Raw genomic sequence first — 26,822 nt, forward strand, 5'->3', positions numbered from 1 at the left:
ACTATTTATTTTTTATTTTTTACTCCTTATTAATAGAAGTGTGACTGAAATAACAGGCTTCATCAGCAGTTACACAAGTCATTAAACAGACGACAGTGGTTACAAAAATATCAAAATACTTTGCATAAAAAAGTGCATCAGTGTTAAAATAACAATGTAGAATACCATCAAACCAAGTGGCACATTATATGACACGTTAAAATGTTTTCACTGCTCTTGACATTGCACTGAGGTGTGGTATAGTTAATTAGCCAGGTGAAGAATGCATTTACATGAGAAACATAAAACAGGCCTTCCTGTTAGTAACAGTCATACAGCCATGGACAATTTCTCTAAGCATTATTTCATAAATCATAATAGTGGATGTACTTATGGTATTTCAAAATCTAACTATTACAGCTGACAATATTGAAGGTGCTTGGAATGGACTCCTATTAATTCAAGCAGACTTACAGTGTGTTCCTGAGCCGGCAGGAAAAAAAATGTGCTCGCAGTCTCACATTTACAACAGCAGAGAAAATACACACAGAGAAGTGCTAGCTACGGACTGCAAATATTCCTCGCTATGTTCAAAGCAGCATAAGTGGTCATTACGGTTTAAAGCTGCAAGGTGAAATTTGAATGGCAAACAAAGAAAGATAATGCATTTGGTCAAAGGGCACCCTGGTAATCCTGGAGTGGTTCAAGTTCCCTGCAGGGATTCAAATTTGAAACACATCAGGAGTCAAAAACAAAAGTTTCAGAATGTTTCTTTTAGTTCAGCAGGCTCGTGTGATAAAGTAAGGTAATCCGAAAATGATGTGAAATGTTCGACCAACTCCTTTTTTCGTTTACTGAGCCGGACTGATATTCTGATCCATTATTCACAGCTTTTCCCTGATCCCTATGCTGACAGGAGCATTTCAGCTGCTGTAGTGGCTCATCCAGTCAGGCTCGCTGTCAACGTGTTTTATTTGCGTCGACTGAAGATGCTCTTCTTGCTGGAGGCCTTGTCTGCAGAGCTAAGGCCGATGAGGAGCCGAGCCTTCTCATCCTCCTCCTGCTGCTGCAGGTTGTTGTCTGACTTTGCTTCAGACACCTTCCCCCGCAGGTCAGAGCCTGAAGCTGGCTTCAAACGCAGCTTCTCTTTTATCACCTGCACAACAAGCAAGAAATTTAGTATTGTATACGTATTTTCTTCTTCTAGTCATTCTTGTAAATAGTTAAAAAAAAATAATAACAAAAATAGAGATAGAAAACTAGCACAAATAAATGTATCTATTGACCTTGAAGCTGGCGACTATGTAATGTCCTTTTCTCAGCATTGTGTCTGCCCATAATGTTTTTGAACAAGGGGTCTACTCTCCTTTCGGCTTATCCCGTGAGTTCAGGGTCGCCACAGCGGATCATTGTCCGCATGTTGATTTGGCACAGTTTTTACGCCGGATGCCCCCTTCTGACGCAACCCTCCCCAATTTCTACCGGGCTTGGACCGGCACTGCATCGCTGGGGAGGGGGAATGGGCTGTTAGGGGTTCGGGTTCTTGCCCAGGGACACTTTGACATATAGCCAGGGCCGGGGATTGAACCACTCACCCTGTGGTCCGTAAGCAACTGCCTTTACCAACTGAGGTTTTTGAACGAGTGGTGTTCTTGATAAAAAGAGAAGTGTAAGTCAGTTTCTGGGTACCTGTGCTACAAGTGCTTTCCGGCTGTCCCTTTTCACAGCCATGGCAAAGTCGAGCCATGTCCACGTATTGTTATGATACTCCAAACAGGGCAGAACCAGGTTCAGGTCCTTCCAGTCCACACTGCTCTTTTCTCCCTGAGGAACGTAGATATTTAAAAGTTAAAAAAAAAAAAGCGCTAAAGTTAGCAAAAAATAAATAAATAAATTTAAAATGCTTTTTTTGAGGACCTGACAAAAACAAACTCTCAACATACAATGTATGTTGGCAAAGCAGTTAACTGCTCTGGAGCACTGGTGTCTGTATACGCCAGAGGTATCCAAGTGCTATACAGAGGGTAGGTCGCCCATGTTTCGGAAGTTCTTAAGAGTCCAGCACAATCATTCCATAAGCCCCCTTAACCCGCAAGTAAAAAAGGGGCCTTTATGGGGCTGCTTAGACAGCTGGAATGTAAAATATAGAAGTTTACCTGTTCCACCAGAGACCATGGACCAGCGTGTAAACTTGGTCCATGGTCACGGACTCTTGCTGTGGTTCTTTTTGATTCCTGCTCGTTATCCACACTTATGAACACAGGTTGAATCATAAGAAGCAGCCTGCAGCATAAGAGCTGTGAAGCATAGGAACCCACCTTATAGCTGACACACAGTGGGACTTGAGGAATCTTAATGTAGATGAAGGAGTTGTTCATAGCAGCTCGCTCTTTCATTTTATCAATATCATCGACAGGATGCTGGTGGGAGGAAATGGACAAAAAGCATATAAAAAAGTTATAGTAAAATAACTAAAAATGATGGTTAATTCCTTTCCTTTTTAGTCTAAACATTTAAATACTATCAATCAATAAAACATTAATACCTCTGGGGGTTTCCTGAACGACCTTCTAACCCCAGCAGTGCGGTTCAGACCCTGAGTGACACCTTTGCTGGGGCCCATAGCACCCAACGTGTCCTCTGATGACTGCCGGGGCTTGACAGGGATACCTGCGACACAGACCACATCAGCATCAGCACTGTGGCCTCTGGGTGACTCTGCACCCTACACCTTACACTTGCACAAGTCTCTCTCTCTCGCTCTCTCTCTCACTCACACACACCTCAAGGTCATATTCAAAGTGACTGAACCTTTTAATAGCTCAGAGGGATGACATGAGAGAGCAATGGGCAATTCGACACCACACATGCACACATGTCTGGCTGAGAAAATGGAAACTATTATTGATTGGTTTACGCTTGCATGCTGGTGATCATATGAAGAGCTTGTGCTACTTGTCTTACTGCTGTCATCTTTCCACGGCTGACAAAAACATACCAGTAGTAACCAATCTAAATTTGTCCTCCTCATCGGTAACTTCCTCCTCCTCAACATTTCTGCCTGGGAAGAAAAATCCCATCATTCGCTTGAAAAACTGGTACATCAGCTGGATGGTGAGTGGCACCACATTCACCTGATAAACACACGTCAGAAAATCAGAAAAATTATAAATACAATGTTTTGGTGTTTTAAAAAGGTTACAACGAGCTTCCCCACCTCAAAGTGTTCCTTTACAGAAATTCCACCCACAGGGGGGCGCACTTTACTGAAGATGCGCAAAGCAAACTGGCGTCCTGATTGGCAGTTACTCTGAGGACGAAGTACAACCTAAAAACAAAGGGAACTTATTTTATCTTCAGCAACATTATACCAGACAGTCTTGCACATATTCATATAATTTCAATGTGACTTGAAAACATTAAAAAATACAAGGATCAATTGATATGAGAATGGACAAACACTGAAGTGCACTTGTAAGGTGTCCTTGATCACACATGCATCAAGAAATCTTTGTGTTTGCATGCAACACTGAATATGAAGCTCTGTGGAGCCACTGAGTGACCCCATCCAGACACACAAGATGGAGTCCACACAGACATTAGTCTTGTCAATGTGTAGTGTACATACCCTCAAACGCTGCACAGAGGAAACCAGGCAGAGTCATAAATGTGAGTTAACACTGTATTTTAAGTAACAATGTATACATCTATTGTCTTTTTTATTAGGTACATCCTTAAAATGCAATGAAATCCAATACAACAGCTTAAAAATAAAGGTTCATCTAATAAAGTGGCCATTAAGTGCAGTTTCCACAGCATAGCTTTTAAAATAATCTTTGTCATAGCATTTAGTTGTAAAAGGTTTGCATTATGTTTTAGTAACTATGACAAACAACAATCAAATTGTTTAACAGTTTTGTTCTACAAAATTCAATATTAAACCTAAGCAGACAAATATAAATGATGAGAGTAACTTATTACCTTGTATGCTGCATTGGGCAGCAGGTTGTTCATTGTGAACCACCCAAGCTCCAAAAGATGTTCTGCTGTGTCATCAGACTTGTTCAGCTGTATTACAAAAATATACACAGAGTGATCATGTTCCATCCAGTAATGATATGTAACAACATCCTGCAATGATCCAAGTGCAATTTGTCTATTATTTTGATGTTTGTCTGTTATAGATGTTTGCTGAGCTCACCTTACTGTACATGAATCTCTGCAGTTCCAGCTCAGCAATACCAAGTTGGCCATCCTCTTCTGTCAAGCACCAGCGAGCCTGAGCAAAGTAGATCTCTGTTCTCCTTACAACGCTTACATCTTCTGGGGGTTTACGCAGCTCTAGTTTATTTGCCCGTTGTAGCTGGAAGTCCTTAAAACACCTGACACAAAGAGAATACAGTTTTACCGATGTACTGTATTTTCACTGTACGAGATGTGTACAGGGGCTGATGTGAGACCTGATGAGAATGTTAAGCTCTTCACTCTTCGTCTGCATGTCATTCTTCTCCTGGTTTAGCTGGTTTTGCAGTCTTGTGTTGATTTCGAGCAGATCTTTATTGCTTTGTTCCTCAGTTTGTGCCTGTAAGATGATGAAGAACATACATACTGCATATATACATATACATGCAATACAAGTACACCGTCCACCTCTTCTTAGATTTTTAGTATAATAATGAAAAATGTTAAGGTACGTAAAGCAATTTGTGTTTCACCCTAATATTTGAGTAAATCTGTTTTTCCAGGCGTCTTATCTGAGCAAGGTGCTGCCTGACTGCCTCCTGGAGATGTAAGATGCTGCTGCGCTGCTCCTCTGGGTTACTAGAAATTTCCAGTTGGAAACGCACTCTCTGCTTTTTCTCACTGTGCTCCTGGGGACACCAAACAAGATAAAAATAAGATGAAATACTAGTAAGAACATCTTTTCTAGATCAGGACAATTAGTCTGGTGATGCTCCGGCCTACCTTGCGTCTGGGCTCAACATGTAACAGTAGATTGTTAACAATGTCCAGGATCATAGCATACTGAACAGGGTTTGTAGAGATCTCAAGATCATGATGTATGAGGGTGAAGGTATCCACAGCACCTAGAAAGGAGCAACTTTGTGAAAATTATAATCCCAGAGCTGCCAACCTTGAAGAAAGGTTTGGAATAATCCCTTATGCCGAAAAAAATTTCAGTGTGCAAAAACAGGCATATGACATTGTAGCCTATGGTTGACTCATTTATTATTATCAGAAATGTAAACTCAAGGTGATGACATAAAAAAGTGTTTAGAATAGCTTGATATAAACTCCAGCATGATAAGGTTTATTGAATTCAATTCTGACTTTATGCACAATTATTATATATATTATATTATTATCTCATATTATTATTATTATTATTATATCTTATTATTTCTTACTATAAAAAGCACTAGATGCTTGTTGACATAGGTCTTAGTACTGAACATTTGGTTAAACTCAAACTTGGGCCTGAAATGTAATAATTTAAAAAAGGGGGCACACAGGCCACTTGTCTGGATGTAAAGGTTGATAGACCAATTGGCATGTTCTAGCATGTTGGCTATACAGTATGTCTTGTTGCCTAGCCTAGAAAAAGGAAGAAATATGTAATATATGTTGTCTCAGCAGACAATTTCTTATGAGTGTATTAATATTACACTTTTCAAGCAATCCTGAGTAGTAGCACGACAAGCATCACTTGAAGCACCTTAAAAAAGTAAAAATAAAAGGATAATGGCAGCTTATAGTTTTTACTTGTTTACACTTACAATAGTGCAATAGGAGATAAAACTTTAAAGACTTGACTTTTTCACACGTCACACTGCTAATTTTAGCTTAAATGACCACTGCGATTTTTACATCTTGTTCACAAGGTTTCATGGCTTATTGTTGAGTGACAAACAGGACGAGCATATTTTGATATTAAAATGTGTACCTGGTACGCAAAGTGGGTACGGGTTGGATGGTCTGTACTCCCTTTCCCTTCAATGTACTCAGTATCCCACAATTTGTTTATAATTTTTTTAACCTTTTTGCACTCTTGTACCCGCTGCCCACTGTGTATGCCCACTTACACATATGATCTATAAAATCTGTAGATGAGGAGACACATACCAGCCTGTTTTTTCAGCAGGTCCTCTTTCTCATGGTTATCCCTCAGCTCTGGTGGTTTGATCTGTGTGGCCAGCTCTGGGTTGATGTCATGACTGTAACTTATGTAGTGCATCCGGCAGCTGCAGCGTGAGATTATACGCTGAACTTGCTGTGTCTCATTCACCTGAGCAGGCTGGTTCCAGTCTACAGTTGTAAGAAAAACTGATCAATACTGCAATGGAAAATCTGAATGATTTTACTTACTAAGACAATCAAATGTGACAAAACAAGGCATACAGGTCATGTTGTCTTTTCTCAAAGTAAGTGCAATGAATACATTTCAACATGTATGTGGTAGGATAAACAACTGGCTTAGGGTAAGTTATGCCTTACCTGTAGTGGTGCTAACCATTCCCCCCACAGCCTGCCCACTCTCCATCAGCTCCAGGACTGAGTCCAGGTTACGCTGCCTGTGTTCCTCTATGTTTTTCACCTAAACACAGAATAATATAATAAAAAGCTAACTAGAGCAGGCACAGCACTATACATAAGACATAAGACACATAAAACACTGTCATCCCATTCTATAATTAATAACTTCCCTGCTATGCCATCTGCTCTTTATACATCACTATACTAATTAGTAGTAGTAGTGGTAATAATAATAACAACAAAAACAAAAACAGCAACAACAAATACCACTATTAGGTAGCAGAGTTTAAGAATAGCTGGTGGCTGGTTAAAATGACAATTATTTCCTACAAGATATTTAGTTAGGATCTCATCAGTGAGTCTGTAACTGCATTTAGATGCACTCAATCGGGAGACTCAGGGAAATCAGCTTTCTCGAGTAATAGTTTACATGCACTTAAGGCGGCATCGCCTCATTAATAATCTCTCCTTTCATTTAGTCTTTCACTCAGCTGTTTGTTCCTGCCTGGAGCCTTTTTTGACAAGTTACACCCAAAATATGAGTGTAGAATGGTGGCAAGAGTGTCTGTAAACATAAATGTACAGGAATAACATTATTGCCTAAGAGATAGTGAAAATGCAACCAGATAAACAAAACACTTAGTATGAGCCATCAATACAGAATCACTTCTTTGGATGAGACAAGACAACCGAACAACTAAATACTCTTAGGATTTAGTATTTTGGACCAACTTCTTTCATCAATGTAATATTTCCTGTTTCTCCATCTACACTGACAAAATTCACAGGATGATGGGGCAAAGGTAGAAAGTGTTCAACCGAATACAAAACGCTCCTAATCTGGCAAGATAACTTTACAGGTACAGATAGAATGTCTCACTACTTGTCGTTCATCCCCTCCTACCTAAGAGTTTCACTTACCTCTAGCCACAACTGCCTGTCCTCGTGTTCAGATGGATTGGGTTCCATAGTGGCAAAGTACTGCATGCCATCCAGCAGACAGGTCCAAGTGGTTTTCTGCTTCAGGGTGTCACTATACCAGGCCGGGTGGTGTTCACACTGCAGCAATTGAGCCTTTGCTGCAGACACCAACACACAGCCTGCTGTCTCTGTGCCACGTAGCATCATCTGGGAAAATAAAATAAATAGAAAGATTAAAACACTGAGCCACTCAGACATTCAAGCTATATTCATAAAATCCGATACCATCTGTGCCTCAGTCCAACAAGGAATTTGCAACCTAGCAAATGACCACAATTAATGCAAGAGAAACCAATCCCTGTGAATTCTTTGCAACCTTGCAAGATTTGACCTACACTCCCAGTGAGAGCTTGTTTACACTACATGTTGTTGAGGTTAGATCTCTGCCAAGGTTTCCCTGATAACCTGGAAAGCCGGGACAAACTGTACACGGTTGTGGAAGAACACAAATGACTGACTAACACAGAGACACCTGGAGAAATGTAGCGTAACAGAAAACTCGCCATGACAGGCTGTTGGATTCTATTGTAAGTGTATATAAATTCAAGGTGAGTTAGATCGAAAAAACATGGTTAGTGGTACTGTTACTGTTTGTCTGTCAAACAGTGAGTGTATATTACTGAAAACACAAAGGAAGTTTATTTTCCCTGGAACAAGTTGATTTCAATGTATTACTATGAACCCCACAAGCTGGACTAACCCAAAAGTGACAATATATAGGCTATTACAAGAACTTTAAATGGCGCAGTGCAGTAAGGGCAACTAAAACATATAGTAGAAATACATCTGCTATTATCAATGTTATGAAACTACCTGACAGTTGACCAACTCGATAAACCAGTTGCGGTTATAGACATCATCAGTTTGACAGGCTGCGATGCCACACAGCTGGTCGCTGACACCTGAGTCCTCCTCTGAAAACACCACAAACTTGTCTGTTTCCTCAATCAATTTCTGGAGCATGGATGTTCCTACAGAATGAAGTGGAAAAAGAAACATGTTAGTGCATTTTAAAAAAACTAAACTGTTGTTTTATTTCTCTTAGTTAACAATTTCTTCACCTTCATTCTGACTTTTTTCTGCCCGACTGGTAGTGGGCATGACTGGTATAGTAGGAGGTGTAGTGGGAGAGTAGTTGGATGGAGAGCGTTTGAGCTTTTTAGCCTGCAGCTGTGTGTCAAACTTTAGACCCTTTAAAGCTTCAGTGGAGAGATTTCTTTTCAGTACAGATGCCTTTTTGTAACCGTCATACAGCCCAAAGGCTATGTTTCTGTTAGTTGTGGTCCAGGAAGCGCGCAGATCAACCAGGTGCAGTTTGTGAGTGTAAGAGGCATTAGTCTCATCCTTTGGGTTGACCTCCTGTCAAAAATATTTAAAAAGTAGCAAAAGGTTAAAGGATAAAGGATAAGGATAAAGGGTAATAATTTATTAAAACCGTGAAGAAGAGACTCTGGGCTTGTACCTCCTCAATGCGGTTGCTCTGGCGCTGGTAGCTCAGTGAGGATAGGCTCAACAGGTGAGTCTTCTTCACCTGAGCATTCATCTGGTGGTCAGCTGTTTCATCCCAGGTAGATGCCATGAGGTGAACTGTCACCTGAGACAGCTCACTAACCATCTGAGTCACATTCCATTCGGAGATTAGCCTCCTCATTACAGTGCCAGCTAAGAGACAATATAAACAGACACAAATCCATCCACATTAAAATACACAGAACTAATGCAGTGTCACTAGACTAAATTAAGTCATCCTTCTTGAATGCTTTTATGCTAATGCCCGTACCCTGTGGAATCAGTCTCTGTGCCCCGCGAGTAAAGACATGACCCCTATTGCACTCCACTTGGATACCTCGCTGCTGGGCAAAGGAGGCCCAGTAATGCACCTGAAAGATACAAAATGGATACAAATGGCAGAAGGAAATCAAGAAAAACACTAATTGAATATCCTGTCAAAAATCAGGGCAAGTGACTAAAAGTGTAGTTTTCTTCCCAACCACACATTGTTGGCCAAATACTGCTCCAGGACAGTCGAAAAACACTTACTTGTAGTTTTGGGAAGGCCGCTGTGTATGACATCTGTTTGTAGTGCTGTCCCAGCTTCTTGCGAAATGGCCTCATGCTGTGGAAAAGCTTGCCTCTGCAGACTGGCCGAGATACACTTGTCCAGGTGGCCCAAAAGTTCTGCATCCAGCGCAAAGTACTGCTGTACAGCAGAATCGTGGGCTGAGACGGTTCTACAAAGTAAAGGAAAAATATGTATACAGTAAAAGTACAATTACAAGACAGAAGATTTATATGGGGTTTCTGCAGTGTTCAAGTTAAAATATTGATCAATTAATAATTGCAAAACAGTAAGCCATTAGAGACAACAAGGCCATTATTTACTATATGGAGCACATTGTTAAGAATTACATTTTATCATAAATTTTTTAAAAAGCCTTGTGCTAAAAAATATCACAAAAATATAACCTTTACATGTGTAACATCTACAATAATGTCAATAAATTGAAGACTTTTAAAAAGGTTCAAATGCCTTTTTGAAGAAACTGAGTCTGTTATTTCTGAGACTTACACATACCTGTGCCACAGTGCTGGTTAAGGTCCATGGTGATGGAGAGGTTCAGGTTCTCAGAGCGAAAAGCCCTGTAGGAGTCATGGGGTTGTCCTGAGGTTATGTCTGCAATGTTCTCTGCACAGCAGAGCATTACAGCATGGTGGTCATGGGGGTTGCCATGGCACAGCCATTGGAGGTCAAGGGTCATACACAGATTGGGCAGGTGCAAGAAAATGATATCATCATACCTGGATGGATAAAAGGAACTTGTATAACAACTACAGCTATACAATACAATTACAATTTACCACACATTTTTAGCTCTGATGCTTCCACCTACTTTGATGCTGTCCTGACATTAACATCCAAGTCCCCTTTAAAAATAAACTGTCCAGGGTTCCAGTGAAAGTTCAGCTCATTCCACTCCCAGTGTAGATTTTCTGTAGTATTGTAAGGGTCCTGTAATAGTAAAAGCAAAATCTGAAAAATATACTTTTAAATAACATTTCTTTAGCGTCACATAGCCAAGTTACCCAGAAAGAGGGTGGCCCACAATTTTAAAACAAAGACAATAACACACGAACCACATTTCGTCATTTACATACGTTTGCTGGTACTTTTCTTTCACATATATCAAGGAGAAACCCATAACCTGATTTTGTTAGATGTACAGCGTTTGACATAATTTCACCTCTGTGGCTAGCTGGTGTAGATTGGCTTGATCAATGTCCATGACCCAACGCCCGTGCAGCAGGAGGCGACTTTTGTCCCACCAGGCCAGAAGAGGTGAGGGGTCAACTGTGGGTTTGGTCAGCAGGTCAACTGATTGTCCGATCAAAGTCCAGGCAGGGTCCCAACATGGCCCCCACACGATTGTGTAGAGGGAAATATTAGCTGTTAAAAAAAGAGAATATAACCCTTTTTACTTGAGACAAATTTGAAATGATGGACCACAGGTAACAGAGTTGTAAGGTAATCATAACTATTTGCCTGGTACCATCAAATAAATATCTTTAACCATTCAAACATTTTGTTTATTTAAGTATTTGTTTCATATATCTAACTGCTGCTTTAATAATGCAGGAGGTAACTACAGCAGTCAAGCAAACCTTACAGTTTTCCTGTTCTACTGTTGTATAGCATTTGGCATATGTGAGGTTCCTCGATTGGTCAAAATCTGCCCAATGGCTTCTTGTGCTTTTTAACTTTAAGTCCCAGTTGCACAATGCAAAAACAAAAACTGTCACTAGTTGGAGCTTGATATTTCCAGTGGGACGTCAAGGAGAAATAATAATAAATATACTAACTTCCACAAATGTAAACAGGACTGTGGAGAATAGTGTTGGGTCAATACGACTGTAAAAATAACTCACACTTGAAATCATAATAAAACTTAAGGGGTGGCATATTCCTGTGAACTGTCACATCTCCCCATGGTGGACCAAGTTGGACAATCTCTTTGCGACAAGCTCTTATCTGTCCATCCTGCTCTGTCCCAATCAGACGCCCTGACAGCTCCCAGTCCCGGATCTCAAACAGGTAGCGAGGATAGTCCCGAATTCTCACTGGCAGAAAACAATGGCAGTAAAATATTAATTTATTGTCATTGAACTATATCATCTACACTTTTTCCAGTTAGCTTTTACATACCCAAAAATGCTGCCAGTTTAAACTTGACTGCACGGCACCATTGGACAACCAGAGGCAGTCCTTCTCTGGGGAAGGGACTGATCCCATCAATATCTCTCAGCTGCTCTCTCACCCTTTCAGGCCCATGAAAATACTGATCAGCAAGTGCTATTAGCTCCAGGTCTGACACAGTCCATGTTAGCAAAGACTTCCTCATTGGTGTATTTGCATAAAGGCGACGTGAACGCTGGATATAGATCTCTATATGCTTTTTCTCCAGTGAACTGTACAGCTCTTCTATCTTTCTGGCAGGCAAAAGTTCACCATGCTGCTTGCGCAGATCTGCCACCTTCTTATCTAGAAGCTGTAGACGCTTTGCACTTTCTTTGCTCTCGTCTTTCATCAGCTCATAGTTGTCTCGCAGTTTAATTTCAAAGACGTCATCCAGGAAGACAAACGAGAACTGACTAATTTTGAACACAAGGTCAGGAGGCAGATGTTGGATGGCAGAGGCCTGGCTTGGTGAACGATGAAGGTTCTTCAGCCACTTTTGCACACTAATGGCCATATCAAAGGTGTTTGAGAAATTGTATTGGTAGGGGAATTCGACAGCCATGGACGGACAAGTAAGAACCCATACGCCGTTGTGCGGAGTGGTGAGGAAGGGGAAAGTGTCTCTGTGCAGCTGCATCTCAGTCAGTTCAGTGTGTGTCTCCACATCCAGGCTTTGCAAGGTGACAATGTTGTTGCCGTCAAAGTTGATGATCAGAGAAGGAGAGCGAATGTGCATAGAGCCGGCGTGCTTGGAGACTAAGAGAGCTTCTGTGTGCAGGAGAATATAGTTCTGTTTGCTGACATGAGCTGTTAAACGACTACAGCCCATTTCAACACGCACACATAGCACTCTCCTGTGACCTACATCACTTTCACTCTCCGTAGGTTGGACTCGACTATCCTCCTCTTTCTTGTGAAGCATACGCCAGCAAGCCTGAGCTTCAGTCATGTGTTGATATAAGACCATGTGATCTGGGGGTGTCCATTCAACAGTGAGCTCCTCTTTACACTGAACCTAATTAAAAAGTAACAACACAAAGTATGAATACAGGACATTCAATCTGTTCAAAGAAATAATAAAATGTATCATGATCTGATTACTTGTAAGGTGTAGGTAGTGATATGGTAACAGAAAGCTATGGCAGTGAGTTTGAGCAATGGGTTAAGAGTTTGGGAAGCAGGGCAACATGTTTCCATGTTTTCTGTTATTGTCTTGATTACAGACAAGCTAACACCCTGTAGAGAAACCCTGGAGCTCTCAGCAGAGCTCAGGACTCCCACAGTGTCCATCCGCAAATAGACGGCACCTAAAGAGACCACACAGAACAAAAAAGATCAGTAGAGGTGAAGACAGACTAACACAGCAGATAAAAGTGAAAAAAAATGCAAAAAGGCCATATGTAAAAGTAAAGCTATGATCCTTAACTCCTCTTTGGACCAATTCTAAAATGTAATACTACAATACTTGTGGCCATTTGTTTTCTTTTATCCACAAAACACTCATGTCATTGTTTATGATATATGAAAAAACAGCAGGATCGTATGGCTACAAGTAATAATTCTATTTTCTGTTAAGTATGTTCTAAAATCTACTACTCTCCTTTCGGCTTATCCCGTGTGTTCGGGGTCGCCACAGCGGACCATTGTCCGCATGTTGATTTGGCACAGTTTTTACGCCGGATGCCCTTCCTGACGCAACCCTCCCCAATTTCTACCGGGCTGTTCTAAAATATTTAGACTATATATTATTAGAGAAATTTTGAAAAATGGTAATTGCAAATTCAACCTTTAAATTTATAGATATAAGATTAATGTATCACAAGTGAGAAGCTGACACTAGATAATGTTTGGCATGTTTGCTTGGAAAAGGACTTACACAATTAAACCTTTACATTTAATCATTTGGTAACAGTTTTTATTTAATGCGACTTTAAGGAACACACACCAGGGGCAACTTAAAGGACGCCTTCACTGATGCTGAACTTGCTTCATTTAGTTCTAGTTTGGGTAGTACATAAATGCCATTAAACTTTCCTTTGACTTCCCTATATAAAAATATCTTTCTTCTTGACATGACTTGGAGAAGCCTTTAGTTCAGATAATGTCATCTTGTTGCCCACACTATGAAGGTTGTAATCATTTTCAACCTGCTTTCATCTAAACTCCTTTTTTTCTCCCTACTTTGGCTTATGCTGTGAGTTTAGGGTCGCCACAGCATATCACTTGTCCGGAAGTTGATTTGGCACAATTTTTTTTTTTTTTATGTCGGATGCCCTTCCTGATGCAACCCTCCCCAATTTCTTCCTGGCTTGGAACTGGCACTGCAATGCCCAGGATGGGGATGGGCTGTCGGGGGTTCAGTGTCTTGCCCAGAGACAATTCAACACGTGATCGTGAAGAGCAGGGTGCAAACCTCCGACACTATAGTCGGTAGGCGGGCACTTTACCAACAGAGCCACATCATCTAAACTTCTAATGATGAAAAACTTCTCCAGGTGATGTCCTCTGGAGGAGTTTTTCAGCTAGAAGCAAAAGGTATATTTTAATATAGGCAAGTCATAGGGAAATTAAAGCATTAATGCACATTTACACCCTAAACTAAAGCTATAGAAAGCAAGTTTAAAATTTGGAAAGTCACTCTTTAAGATTCTGGGTCTTGCTGAGGGACACTTACAATGTGTCCAGGAGAAACCAATAATCAAACAACTAACCCTGCTGTTAGTATACGAAACATTTTTAATTAAATTGGTTTAATTAATTAATTGTCTACAGAGGTCATAATCTTTGCAGACAACAGGAATGTTTAATTAAGAAACATCTAATTAAAATGCTAGAATTGTGACCTATATTACCTGCCAGATTAGACAGCGTGAATACATTAACATCCTCCAGATAACAGTCCAGTTTAAACAGCAGGTGTAGTTGTGAGGGGGGGATGGGTTGGACGGTCTCGTCACTAGAGGGAGACACTGGAACCACATCTGACAGCTGTGGCCCAGTGCCACAAGGAACACGGATTAGGGACAGTAGGCGAGACAGACACAGTGCACACGTCTCTGATAGTTCCACCTGAAGTCCTTTCAGATTGGACTCCACGTTTAGACTCGGCGTCTGACTACCTGAGTCTGTGTAATGTCGGTTGAAACTCCCCTGGAGTAGAGATTAAAATAAAGACAACATGAGAAATAAACTATGAAAGAAAGACAAACTCACATAAAACCTTGAAACTTGTTTAGAGTTCAAGGTCCCAAAATGCATTTCTTAAACAAATTCTTACTGTCGGGGCTGGGTACATACAAACTCAAGAAAAAAAAAAAGAAATCAGCAGAGTTCACATTAAGGATTTTGTATGTTTTCTTGTCTCTTCTCTCTAATATAACTACACAGATCAGAGAGTACAACTAAATAGTTAGGGCAACATTTGGATTTGTGGGGTTGTCTGCTCATTTTGCCAGGCTTCTGACACTTAAAGCCCACCTACACAGCCTGATGAATACCAAAGGTGTTTACTTGTTATGGATTATTGTCAAATCAATTATTATTACAGCCATTTTTAGCATTACCTACTGTAAATCACGTTTTGAAACTTAAATAGATTTATTATTTTACAAAAACCATCCATCAGTAGAACTGAAGATGAAAAGAATTAAAAGTTTTTTTAAGTAATTGTTTTTCATATCTGGGTTAGACGGAGGGTATTTAAGGTGTAACAACCAATATAAGTAGTCATTATAAATAACAAAACACATTTTTATTGCATCCTAATGATTGTGTTCCTTACCTGCAAACTAAGAGAGTCTAGAATTAGTGCTTCTCCCCACACATGTTTACCAGGAGGGTGGGGTGCTTGCTGGATATGAGACCCCTGACCCACTCTCCACCAGAAGTTGTCTAAGGACAGTGAGGCACGCTGGTGCACATTCTGGGACTCTGGACTCTCTTTGTCAACTTTAATGTTGAGAAGGTGCTGCAGTTCTACAGAAAAGGAGAGGAAATAGTCATCATTACTTTGAGTTACATTGATGTTGCTGTTCCTCCACCAATGTGCAGAGACCGCTCACAGACAGCATGTTTAATTTGTCGTGTCATCAATGTGAATTATAGAATTACCATTGGTGACCGCTGATGTGAGATGCTGTTTGATATTTTAAGCAGCAAATAGAGTAGTTTTTAGGCAACGTAGACTAATGGGAAAAAGTCCTCTGGACAACTGATTGTGATTATCATTGTTCTCTCGAACAGATTTAAATAATAAGTGGGCTCAAATATATTTGGGCAGCCGTAACATAGCCGTAATATAGCATAATATAACAAACTATATTATGTGTGCGAAACACTGGTATAGAGATTAAGGTCAACCTGTATAACATGCTCTGAAGAGTCAACAGTGGAAAAAGGAGAATAATTAACTAGTCACTCTAAAGAAGAAAGCTTATCTAATCTGCATTACCCAAAAGTTGCGTACAAAATTAAACCATGACGATTCCTTTAAGGAATATTGATGGAAAAATACCACAGGATTACACCTAAAGTACAGTCATAAGTACTATCACTTAACCCAGAATGTTCAGGTTATGCTTTAATGAAAATAGTACCTGCACAAGCAGACAAGAAGCCTAGAGCAAAAGGTGTGGTGTCTCCCAGTTGAACGGACACATTAACGTTAGACACAGAAGAGGTGATCATCACAGGAGCATCCAGCTGAGGGAGGTGCCTAAGGGAATGAAGGGTGGCCAAATAATCTAATGAACTATGCAAGACAATGGGGTCATGGAAGAACAACACAGAATGAGTGATGCACCAACACAAAAAACATGTGCATAGGAAAAAGAAGATAGCAAAAAAGGTAGGGGGTTATTATTTTCATCACAATAGGAGATTGCAAAAAAGTAGTGAGTACATTTAGAGATATCACAGAAAAGTATAATTCTTCCAACCTAAATATTAACTGTAATACAGCAACCTAAACCTTTAGGTTTTGCTTTTGCTACTTGCCTTTTTCTATGTGCTGCCTTGTTGTGGATAAGCTGTTCCCATGGAAATAGATGTAGCCAATGGGAGAACTCCTGGTGACGGTAGTGGATGATGCAAGTGTTGACTGTAAATGACCCTGAGATGTCGATTGATGTAACCTAAATTGGCCCAGAAAAATTAATATTCAGGATTAATTTCAAGCTTTATTGGATTGTGACAATCAAGGAGCATTCTTACCTGCACGACTGTCTTGAGTGTGTTCACACAAAGGATTCTCTGCCTACTTTGAGAGAGGAGAAGTCCATCTGTTATAAAAAACAAAACAACACGTTATTCATGGTTTTTCCCTTCCTCTGACTCTCTTTGCATTGAGGCTAGTTGCAAGCTGTCCACTAACCCTCTAAAAGAAGCTCCAGGCTGCTCTGTGGAAAACTCAGCTCAGGAGTGAAGCTTTTAAGAGGAGGCTGCTCACTGTCCCATCCATAGCAGACCTTTAAAGACTTCAGAGTCCAGTTCAGATGTCTATACAGGATGAGAAAAGGAGTCATAAAATGTATGAGTCAATATGTAATTCTGTAAGGTTTTAAATTGTGCAAAGCAATAACTGCATGCAGCCAATGGTGAAACGGGGACTCACCTTTTTAGGCTGTGCATGGACAGGGTTACATTTGTATTATCAAATTCCACATTGACCTTGTGGGGAATCACCTGATGGAAATGTTCTACAGCTTCTGTCTGGATGAACTCAGGGATCTCTGAAAGAGTTTTATTACTTTTTAATTTCATAATTACCTAATATTTATTATGAAAAATAATAATATTACAATGGAGTACCTAATTACAAAACTAGCAAAACAAATCAATTAAATTGAAGAAATTATCTAATACATCTATGGACAAACATTTTGTGTACTGTATGTCATTCATTTTGGATATCAGCTGTCTAAAAGGGCCGGTTTAATTGATGCTATTATGCCATCACACATAAAGCACAAAAAGCACAGTTACTTGCAGTTGTGCTTTTAATCTTTGCTTTCTGGTGATCCAAAAAAATCTTTTGCATGGACATGACTCAATGAGCTTATGCTCCAATTTTCTTCAACATGCACATGGGCAGAACTGACAGCTTTAACCATATCTGCGCAACTAATGAAATAAATTTCTGTTAAATATATAACATTTCTTATTCAATTAGATCATTGCCCAGAAAACATGCAGATATAAAACAAATTATAAAGAAAAAAACAGTTTAAATTTTAAATTGACTTGACTCTACCAAGTTTTTCTGTTTTTTTTTTAAATAACATTTAACATACATTTAGCTTCATCCTTTACAGAACTTAAACCATATCTATTTGTTAGTAAGCATGCAAACATTTCAAGAACATGCAGAGGTTAACCAGAGCTGCATGATATGACCCTGTCCTCATAGGTTTTAAAATAAGATAAATATCAGACCTAAAGCTAATGAAAACATTGCCATTATTGTTATTATGGTTACTCTGTGAGTTTATATGGAATAGACTGCTATAGAAATTAGTCCTGAATCCCAGAAAATCTGTTAGCATTTTTGCACTTTCCCCAGTTCCCTTGTTCTGAAGTTAATGGGTTTTCTGAATAGGTTTATGGTTAGATGCCTTAAATAAGGTATGTGATTGTCACAACATGAAGAGAATGTATTGTTTTATACTCATCATAAAATCTGCCAGTAAATACTCCACTTACACTTTTTTTTAAAACTTTCCTGTCTTTTAAAAAGAATGATGCTAGCAAGTGAATAAGGTCATCGGCTTTTGGCTTGTCACCATAGTGGAACGTTGATTTGGCATTGCCCGTCCAGATGCCCGTCCTGCCAAAACCCTCCCATTTCTTAGCCGGGCTCAGGACTAGCACCAGTGTTGCCCTTGGTGGGCGGGGCCAATCCCTGGTGATGTGGGATTTGAACCTGCAGCCTTCTGCATCCCAACCCAATGCTCCACCACTGAGTCACCAGGCTAACAAGTGACTAGTTTATGAAATACTTTATATGCCCCCACATGCAAATATTGAACAGAGATACATGTAGGTAATGTGTTATGTGCAAATTAAAGTGATTTTGTTTAGTAATAACTTAAAATAATAATTTTGTTAAATAATTCTAATAATGCTTTTGACATTTAGAGACTATACCTTGTGTTTGCTCAACAGATGCTTCGTGAATGCTCTTTAGGGGAGACGCAGGGAGCAGGAGTTGGCTAAGGAACAGTCCTTCATGCAGTTCTGCTATAAGCGTCCTCACACTCAGGGACAGATATCCTGGTTTCATGTCTTCTAGGCAAACATCTCCAGATATCAGCAGGCTCAGGGCCACTTCAGCCAAACATAAGTCCTACAGTAAAGTAAAAGTAAAAAAAACATTAGTTACACACAGTTTTAGCCACCAGTTTGTAGTTCAGTGTTAAAATGACAATAATGGAACTCACCAGTTGACTGCTTTTCAGCACTTTACTGCTGAGCTGCCCAACTGAGAAGTCCCACGCTAACCTACAAAAATTGATACAAACATTTTCCTTAATGTACCTGCTCACTCAGATTAGTAGTAGATACAAATAACAAACATAAAGAATTGTTTTGTAGCTACCTTTTACTCAGATGGTCAAGTAACAAGGTGATGCCCGAGATAGTCATGTGCCATAGAGATTCTGACAGCGCCAAATTGAGCACCATCACATTGATCGAGCTGATGTGGAACGACAGCAGCTAGCAACACAAAACAGGAAATTAAACACAGTCTAACTCTAGCTAAGGACTGACCAACAGTAGGGCTTCATACCTGTGAGAGTAAGCGTAGTGTTGCAGGGCTAACTGAAATCCTTCCTGACTTTTTTCCATGTTTCTTCTTCACCAAAGGCTTCAACGGTGTTTGCAAGTCAAACCTAACTCTAATGTCACCAACACATATCGCCAGGTATCTCCTGAAACACACAGTTAATGGTCTTACATAAAAAATGAGGGACTATAAGTGATCTGTTTAAGGATATATATATCTCTCAGATTATCCTAGTGACAATATGTGGGACAACTTACGGCAAATCCTGGTTTAGAAGTTTACTTGAAATCCATATTCTGTCAATTTCCTGTCACAAAAACAGTCATATCAAACCAAAAGTACTTTTATGGGACAGTGAATAAACCCTGAGCAAACACTCTGACAAGGGAAAGTGAATGTCATTCAGTGTGTCTTACCAGAGTGTGTTGGGGGTGAAACTGGATACCAACTCCTTGGACAGAAAACAGCCCTACTGATTTAATCTTTAGGTCAGCATTTAGTGCAGTCTGGAAGAATCGCACAGCCAGTGTGCATAAGAGCCACCTAGAACCACATGATAAAATGAGAAGTCGGATAGCTTGAAATTAATTATTCCTGAAATAAGAAGAAATTGTTGGCTAAGAAGCATCTAAGATAACCCTTGTAATAAGTTTATTCGGTGTTACTTTGTCTTAATGTTGCTTAGAAAGGATTACTGTCAATCACATATATATAATGCTGTAGAGACACTGTAATCCATAGGTTTCTAACCTGAAAATGACACATAACAACAGAATCCCGAGGAGCAGAATAACAAGGAAGTATATCAGCAAGTGAGACATTGTGTCCCGAGTTGTTCACACCCAAATCTTGGACATTGGTCAGGTTGTTCCTCAATCTGTTATCAGCCGCTGTCAAAAAGGGGGGAAAAAAATGTAACGTTACTTCAGATCAACGCTTAACATGCAGGCGTTTCTGTGTAGGTGTGTATGAGCAATCAATACGTTACCTATTACTGTGACTGTCTGAGGAAACACCTGTGAAATTCATAAACCCGAGTTAGTTATAGAGTCAACGTTAGTCTCGGCTAACGGTAACAGCTAGCTTCGCCGTGCTAACACTGCTAATTAACTAACTACTGTGTCGTTACCAACCGAACATGAAATACCACGAAACGTTAGCTAAACTTTTATCACTCAACAGGATGTCCGTTATGCATTTACCTACACGTACGTCTTCTTGACACATCACCAGTGCCAAAAACAGTGACCCACCTGCGAAGGGTAACTAGCAGCGGTAGCCGGAATACACAAAACATGAAATAGTTAACAATACTTGCCGCCGCGTCATCCAAATATTACTAGCAAATCAGAGCTAGCACTGCAGCATGCTAACGCTATGGCTAACTTAGTATGTTATTCGCGTGAGTGCTACACAACTTAGCATTCTTTTTTGGTAACTATACAGCCAGCATTGCCAGGCGTGTCCGGCTTTCTGCTGGCGCCTGTTAATTATCAAGCGTACTTACGTGTACACATCCAAAGTACTGGTTTTTCGCTTCACTGCATAGCACTTGCAAATATCAGTTTTACCTGGCAGTAAACTCTTCACTGAGTACACACTCCAGTCCTGCACTGGTCCGCCCAATTCAGTTGGCTGCGACTAGAGGCAGAAAAGCCGAACACCGCTACGTGTACTGCTGAGGCAAAAATGACATTTCAACTAGGTGCTCAAACAACGGTATATTCAAGAGAGAGAGCAGTTTTATTTTAATCACATGACAACTAGTGAAACTGAACCACATGACTAAACTATAACGACTGTACATTGCTTAATGATTTTAGATTGACAAAGCCTGTTCTCTCATGTGACACTGTATTTTAAAGTTTACAGTACAAAAGGTTGAATCCTGGATGCGGGATCTCCAAGAGTCCCCTCAAACCTCAATGTATGTACCAAACCCTACAGTTTGGTTATTTGAATAATTGCAAATGTTATCGTACAAGTGACACATAGAAAACTTGCGTCCAGGTAGTAGAACTCCAGTTATTAGTAGAACAAACCGGTACATACAAAATGCACTGAATGCAAAGAATATTTATTTGAAAATGGATTCATCAAAGTGCTCCTTTTACAATGTTCTCTCAATGCAACAGCACCTCATGAAGGACATTATAAAGGTTTACTCCACAGTTGTGCAACATTAGTTCACCACATAAGCAGTAAATTAGCAGGTAAGAAATTAATGCTGATCAGTTTTCCAGTCAGTCTTCTTGATCTCATGCAGCAGCTTTCTGTCTGTTGTGTTTAGCAAACCATTCATTGCTTTTATCTTCAGCCATGGCCTGGAAACATGTTTAAAAGCACAAAGAGCACAGTAAATATCAAACGTGCCACATAAAAAAGGCAAAATGGAAAAATGTTGGAGAAACACCAACCTTATCAAGTAGGTAATTTCCTTTGGAATCCACCATGGACAGTTGTCTGAAAGACTCATCTCCAACAAAGCAAATCTCATGACCATCCTAAAACAAATATTATGCTTTTAATAATTCCTACTGGACTCATTTCACACAATTCCGGATTTGGTTAGGTAAAGCACTTACTGGGTCAGCCAAAATAACCACTTCTACTGTGGCCTTTCCAGGAGTGTCAAGGCTGACTAATGGAGTAATAATTTTCTGATTTTCCTTTTTCATTAAGGCTTCAAGGTCAGGCAGCTGAACAATGAAAATAACATATTATTTTTTTATAATGATAAACAATGATGAAGATGTTTTTAAACATTTGTATTTAAGATTACTTACTTGGTCCCTTGGGCACGAGAATGCTATTCTACCAAATGCTGTTCCATGATCTATTGTCCCACTGACTTCACAAAGCTCCAGTTTGCACTGTACAAAAATAAAAATATATAACATTAACTTATAAATTCTGCAGTTAATACCACAAAAAAGGACAACTTATATTGATTCTAATAACAAAGCGAGCATGGATGCTATTTTGTTGATACTGGACTCACTTGTGTGTCTGCAAATCCTATTATCACTGATTTCGTTTCCTCATTCTTGGCCATCACCTTCATTCCCAAGAGTGTGGTCCAGTAGTTGATGGATGTCTGGAGGTTGGATACTGCAAGACAAACCTTCTGCACAGGGTCTGCCAACAAAAGATCAAACAATACCGGTTCCATACCACCAATTACATATATTTTTTAAGTTTATATTACAATAAATACACTTCACTTAATGCTTTGACACCAAGCAACTCGTTGCATTTGTAAAGCTGTGTTCAACCAATTTCTGTAATAACTTTAACAACTCTGTGCATAAAACTGAACTGACATTAAACCTGTTGCCCTCACCAGTTGAAGGCGGCTCTTTGTCGACCAGGTAGAAAAGATAACCCCCTGGAGCCTGGGTCAGATACAGAGCCTCTCCCACCTCAGTGAGGGGCCACCCCAGACGTTTAGCGTTGCTGACGGCTTGGCTCGACTGCAGAGTGATCCCCTAAAGTGAACAAATGGATCACTGTTTTCAACGTTGTTATATGCATATATTGTCATTCTCAGTGCGGTATTCAAATGAACTCTCACCCACCAAGAAGTCATTACCAAGTTTATATTCCCCGACTCCATAATTATATGTCAGTTCAGCTACAAAATGGTCATCCTCTGGCCCAAAGCCGACCATTGTCTTGCTCCATTTTCCATCGTAGGGGCTGTAATGGGTACCGGACGAGAGCAGCGGTCAGTATTAGGATCAGTTCTGGTTAGCTGTGTGTGAACAAGGGTCAGTCAGTTTAAGATATCTACCCATTGCAAGTTGCTTTACAGCCTTCCTCAAACTCCTCATGACGTAAAACCTGAAACAAATAGCAAGAGATGAGTGAATAATGCGTAGGCACGAGTCCATTTTTGTTACAACATTTTTGTCTGGCTAACTCCAGGGAACTAGGTAACCGGGGTTGTGCAACGTACTGTGACGGAGATTAGCCGATCAAAAGCAACCATTAAATTAATGGCTTCAATCACATCTGTTAATCTAAAAACTGAAATACCTTCATGCCCAAAACATCTCGGTAAAATGTGGCTGTTTTGGCCCTATCGCCAACTTTGAAAACAAAATGTAGCGCTCGTCTCAAAGCCATATTTTTTTTCCTACACAGATATTATAATAACTTCGATCAACGTGCAGGGAAACGATTAAGCTTCCTTGATAATCGATGTTTTGTTTTTTTTACGTCAATGACTGAAAACTAAACACAAACAGCAGATATTTCTATTTGCTAATGCAATTGCTGCAGTTAGCATCTCATCACTATCGCTTCCTTTAATTACAAGTTAATATAAAGATAAAGAAAAATGTAACTACATTAGACAAAATACAAAGTGACAAATATACAATCTCCACCCTTAGCTATCCAGGGTAATGGTATCGTCCAATGTCTCGCATCTTCGCGCGATGTTACAGAATGGACTCAACTATAAATTGATAAATACTGATAGTAATATATAACTAGAGGAAACAACGTTTATAACTGTAATATAATAACAATTATTGGTAGTGGTACATTCGTATGTGGTAAAGTATTAAAGTCATACAAATAACTGGATTAATTTTAGATGCGTATTTGTACTGTCATTTATGCTCCAGTTGGTGGCGGTAAGTAGGATAAGTTGCCTTAGCTAAACAAAAGAACAAGAAACGGGGCAAACAAAAATGGCAGCGTACATGAGAGGCGTGATGTGTTTCGTTTCCATAGAGCGAACTGTTTTTCCAACCAGAGGAAGCGGTTTTCGTGTTGAATCAAAACGGTATTTACGCGGACTTAGAAGAAAACCTGTCAGAGTGTTTTTTCCTGAGACCGAGAAGAATGAAGCCCTCAAGACGACGCCACCGTCAGGGAAATATAGCGTCAAGACAGAGAGGAAAGACACAAAAGTGACCTTTGCAACACAACATTTTAAAAAAAGTGACTTTGTCAAGGCGACGAGTAATGTGCGATCAACTATTACACCTGCGCCAGCTGCTGTTAATAAGGATCAAATTGATGGACTGCGCTACGAGAGGGCAGCGCCTGGAGACAAACGACTGGCGTAAGATTCACTGCAGTGTGGACTATTGTCGTGATTGGCGGACGTTACAACACTGGCTTGAAAGTGATGGCAAATAGGTTAAAAGGGCAACAGTCAACCTACCACACTGAAACGCAGCTGTCCACCCACATGTGGAGGAATGTGTCAGATCCCTGATGCCCTCAATTAAACATGGAGCATTATTTCCCTACATGCTATTCAGTCTGCATACTGCAGTCATTGTTTCTGATAGTTTATCATGTTTTTTTTATTTATTAAATTTGTTGGTTGTTGTGTCAGTTTAATTGCTGTTGTTTTGTTGTGGTGATTGTGTATTTTGGGTGTGAAGAATATCCTTAAATTAACGCTGCTGCGATGCATCAAATGCAAACATTTGTGTTTAATATTGCACATGATCCTTTTTATACAAAGTTTATATTAGCAAAGTTTTAAATACAGGTTTTAAACAGTGCATTCTTAGTGTCACTTATTGTAGGGAGTAGCTTAATTGAATTCCCATTCACAATAAAATCATAATTGTGCTAATTTATGCACTGTCTGTAATTCATCTCTACAACCAACCCCTCTCTCTGTTCTGCAGGAGGTTAGTAAGTGTTGCTCACTCCAGGACGTTTCGGGAGCACCAAGGTAAAATCCTACTGGAGGGCAGGCGTTTGATCTGTGATGCCCTGGATGCTGGCGTCAGCCCACAAATTGTGTTCTTCAGCACGGTGGATCGGCTTAGAGAGCTGCCCTTAGACAAGCTCAAAAAGACCACGCTGGTCAAAGTCAAATTTGAAGACATCAAGATCTGGTCTGACGTTGTGGCCCCACAGGGGGTAATAGGTAAGGGTAACATATTTTGTTTGTGGTCCTAGCAAACCACTGAATCTCATAGCTGTTTCTGACTTCTGCCTCTTCCGCAGCCATATTTTCTCGCCCAGATGCGTCACGGTTGAACTTCACAAAGAGAGGTCATTCAGTGCCGTTGTCACTGATATGTGACAACATCCGAGACCCTGGCAACCTTGGGACTATGCTGCGATGTGCTGCTGCTGCTGGGTGCCACAATGTCTTGCTCACAAAGGGTATGCTCATGATTATCAGTTTAAAGTATGAACCACTTGTGTTTTTGCTTGCAGTTTTAGAAACTAATTTGCATTTTTTTTTCTCCACTGACAGGTTGTGTTGATGTTTGGCAGCCTAAAGTTCTGCGTGCAGCAATGGGAGCCCATTTCCGCCTTCCCATCTATCCCAGTCTGGAGTGGGATGACATCGAAAATCATCTCCCAAAACATGTGACTGTCCATGTGGCTGACAGCAGCTGTAGAGATGACAGAAGCGAAGAAGCAGAAACTAACGTGTCCCACGAAACCTCCAAAGCAACAGAGTATGGCTGGATCAGCACAAGGGCTAATCAGAGTAACATGCGGTATGAGCAATATGACTCTGACGATGAGGGACTTAAACTACCCAGAGTGGATGCAAAGCTGTACCACGAGAGCTGGGCTCAGAATCCCACTGCTCTTGTGATCGGCGGAGAGACTCACGGTCTGAGTCTAGAAGCTGTCCAACTGGCTGAGAAGACGGCAGGTCGCAGGCTCTTCATTCCTGTTGCCCCTGATGTGGACAGCTTGAATTCAGCCATGGCAACCAGTATCCTTTTGTTTGAGGGCAGGAAGCAACTGTTAAAACTTATGCAAACATCTGGAAGGAAATTGAAAACAGCAGCAGAGAGGCATTTTTCACAATGTTCACAGTAAATCTGAAAAAATATTACCCTACATGTAACCTCCTGTATCCTGCCCTGCTCAAAATAAAACCCAATTGGCAATTTGTGACATGTTTATCTGAAATAATGTCAAGTGACTTTATTTCTTGTGTGCATATTTGTGGCATTCATTTGTTTTTGTTTTTTCATTCCTGCAACTAAAATCTTTTTATTATTGATTCATCAGATTATTCTTAATGTCAGACAATAGTTGGAAACTGGTCATTAGAAATTGCTGATGCTAGAGTTGTTTAAAGTTTTATGCAACCTTCAGTGCCAAACTAAAAGGTTTTCAAAACAGAGCCCTTTCCATACAAACATGTATAAATGTAAAATTGCAGGCTGAAGCAAGGTATTTTACATATCCCTTTGTTAAAAGCATGGTTGCACTTATTAGAGGGGCCCTGAAATTAAAGGATAGACTGACCGTATGAGAAATGTCATCAATAACTTAAAAGTGCCTTTTTTTTAAAAAAGCATTTGG

General features: G+C 40.1%; 3 protein-coding genes across 9 annotated transcripts; 1 reads left to right on the forward strand and 2 right to left on the reverse strand.

The window, feature by feature from the left end:
* Positions 1 to 4: 4 nt before the first annotated feature.
* LOC137129315 (bridge-like lipid transfer protein family member 2) lies at positions 5 to 21,247 on the reverse strand. Of its 6 annotated transcripts, XM_067508320.1 has the most exons (42): positions 21,083 to 21,246; positions 20,714 to 20,777; positions 20,500 to 20,527; positions 20,262 to 20,401; positions 19,928 to 20,054; positions 19,769 to 19,818; positions 19,515 to 19,656; positions 19,323 to 19,441; positions 19,165 to 19,225; positions 18,872 to 19,070; positions 17,340 to 17,457; positions 17,100 to 17,224; positions 16,940 to 17,007; positions 16,724 to 16,860; positions 16,324 to 16,478; positions 15,510 to 15,703; positions 14,581 to 14,878; positions 12,830 to 13,035; positions 11,696 to 12,743; positions 11,419 to 11,610; positions 10,737 to 10,939; positions 10,386 to 10,504; positions 10,070 to 10,293; positions 9,535 to 9,725; positions 9,275 to 9,374; positions 8,957 to 9,156; positions 8,556 to 8,853; positions 8,308 to 8,465; positions 7,435 to 7,641; positions 6,475 to 6,574; positions 6,103 to 6,285; positions 4,945 to 5,066; positions 4,695 to 4,850; positions 4,440 to 4,561; positions 4,181 to 4,361; positions 3,961 to 4,047; positions 3,197 to 3,307; positions 2,978 to 3,113; positions 2,525 to 2,649; positions 2,298 to 2,399; positions 1,669 to 1,803; positions 5 to 1,135 (listed from the first exon to the last, which is right to left on the reverse strand). In XM_067508320.1, exons 4-42 carry the CDS (start codon positions 20,330 to 20,332, stop codon positions 950 to 952), a joined length of 6,756 nt encoding a protein of 2,251 aa, XP_067364421.1. In that variant the 5' UTR covers positions 20,333 to 20,401; positions 20,500 to 20,527; positions 20,714 to 20,777; positions 21,083 to 21,246; the 3' UTR covers positions 5 to 949. The 6 variants fall into 6 exon arrangements, with proteins under 6 accessions (XP_067364421.1, XP_067364418.1, XP_067364419.1 ...); XM_067508317.1 differs by lacking the exon at positions 20,714 to 20,777 and having other exon boundaries at positions 21,019 to 21,247; XM_067508318.1 differs by lacking the exon at positions 20,714 to 20,777.
* Positions 20,379 to 26,414, forward strand: mrm3a (mitochondrial rRNA methyltransferase 3a). Of its 2 annotated transcripts, XM_067508329.1 has the most exons (5): positions 20,379 to 20,473; positions 21,377 to 21,438; positions 25,169 to 25,413; positions 25,494 to 25,655; positions 25,750 to 26,414. In XM_067508329.1, the coding sequence occupies exons 2-5, from the start codon at positions 21,404 to 21,406 to the stop codon at positions 26,328 to 26,330; spliced, it is 1,023 nt and encodes a 340-aa protein (XP_067364430.1). In that variant the 5' UTR covers positions 20,379 to 20,473; positions 21,377 to 21,403; the 3' UTR covers positions 26,331 to 26,414. The 2 variants fall into 2 exon arrangements, with proteins under 2 accessions (XP_067364430.1, XP_067364429.1); XM_067508328.1 differs by lacking the exons at positions 20,379 to 20,473; positions 21,377 to 21,438 and adding an exon at positions 24,165 to 24,588.
* glod4 (glyoxalase domain containing 4) lies at positions 21,572 to 23,894 on the reverse strand. The gene is made up of 9 exons (XM_067508333.1): positions 23,550 to 23,894; positions 23,305 to 23,354; positions 23,090 to 23,210; positions 22,855 to 22,999; positions 22,513 to 22,649; positions 22,298 to 22,384; positions 22,097 to 22,210; positions 21,929 to 22,015; positions 21,572 to 21,835 (listed from the first exon to the last, which is right to left on the reverse strand). The coding sequence occupies exons 1-9, from the start codon at positions 23,637 to 23,639 to the stop codon at positions 21,770 to 21,772; spliced, it is 897 nt and encodes a 298-aa protein (XP_067364434.1). The 5' UTR covers positions 23,640 to 23,894; the 3' UTR covers positions 21,572 to 21,769.
* Positions 26,415 to 26,822: the final 408 nt, after the last annotated feature.

The sequence above is a fragment of the Channa argus genome, chromosome 6 (assembly GCF_033026475.1).
Source record: "Channa argus isolate prfri chromosome 6, Channa argus male v1.0, whole genome shotgun sequence".
Lineage (NCBI taxonomy): Eukaryota > Metazoa > Chordata > Actinopteri > Anabantiformes > Channidae > Channa > Channa argus.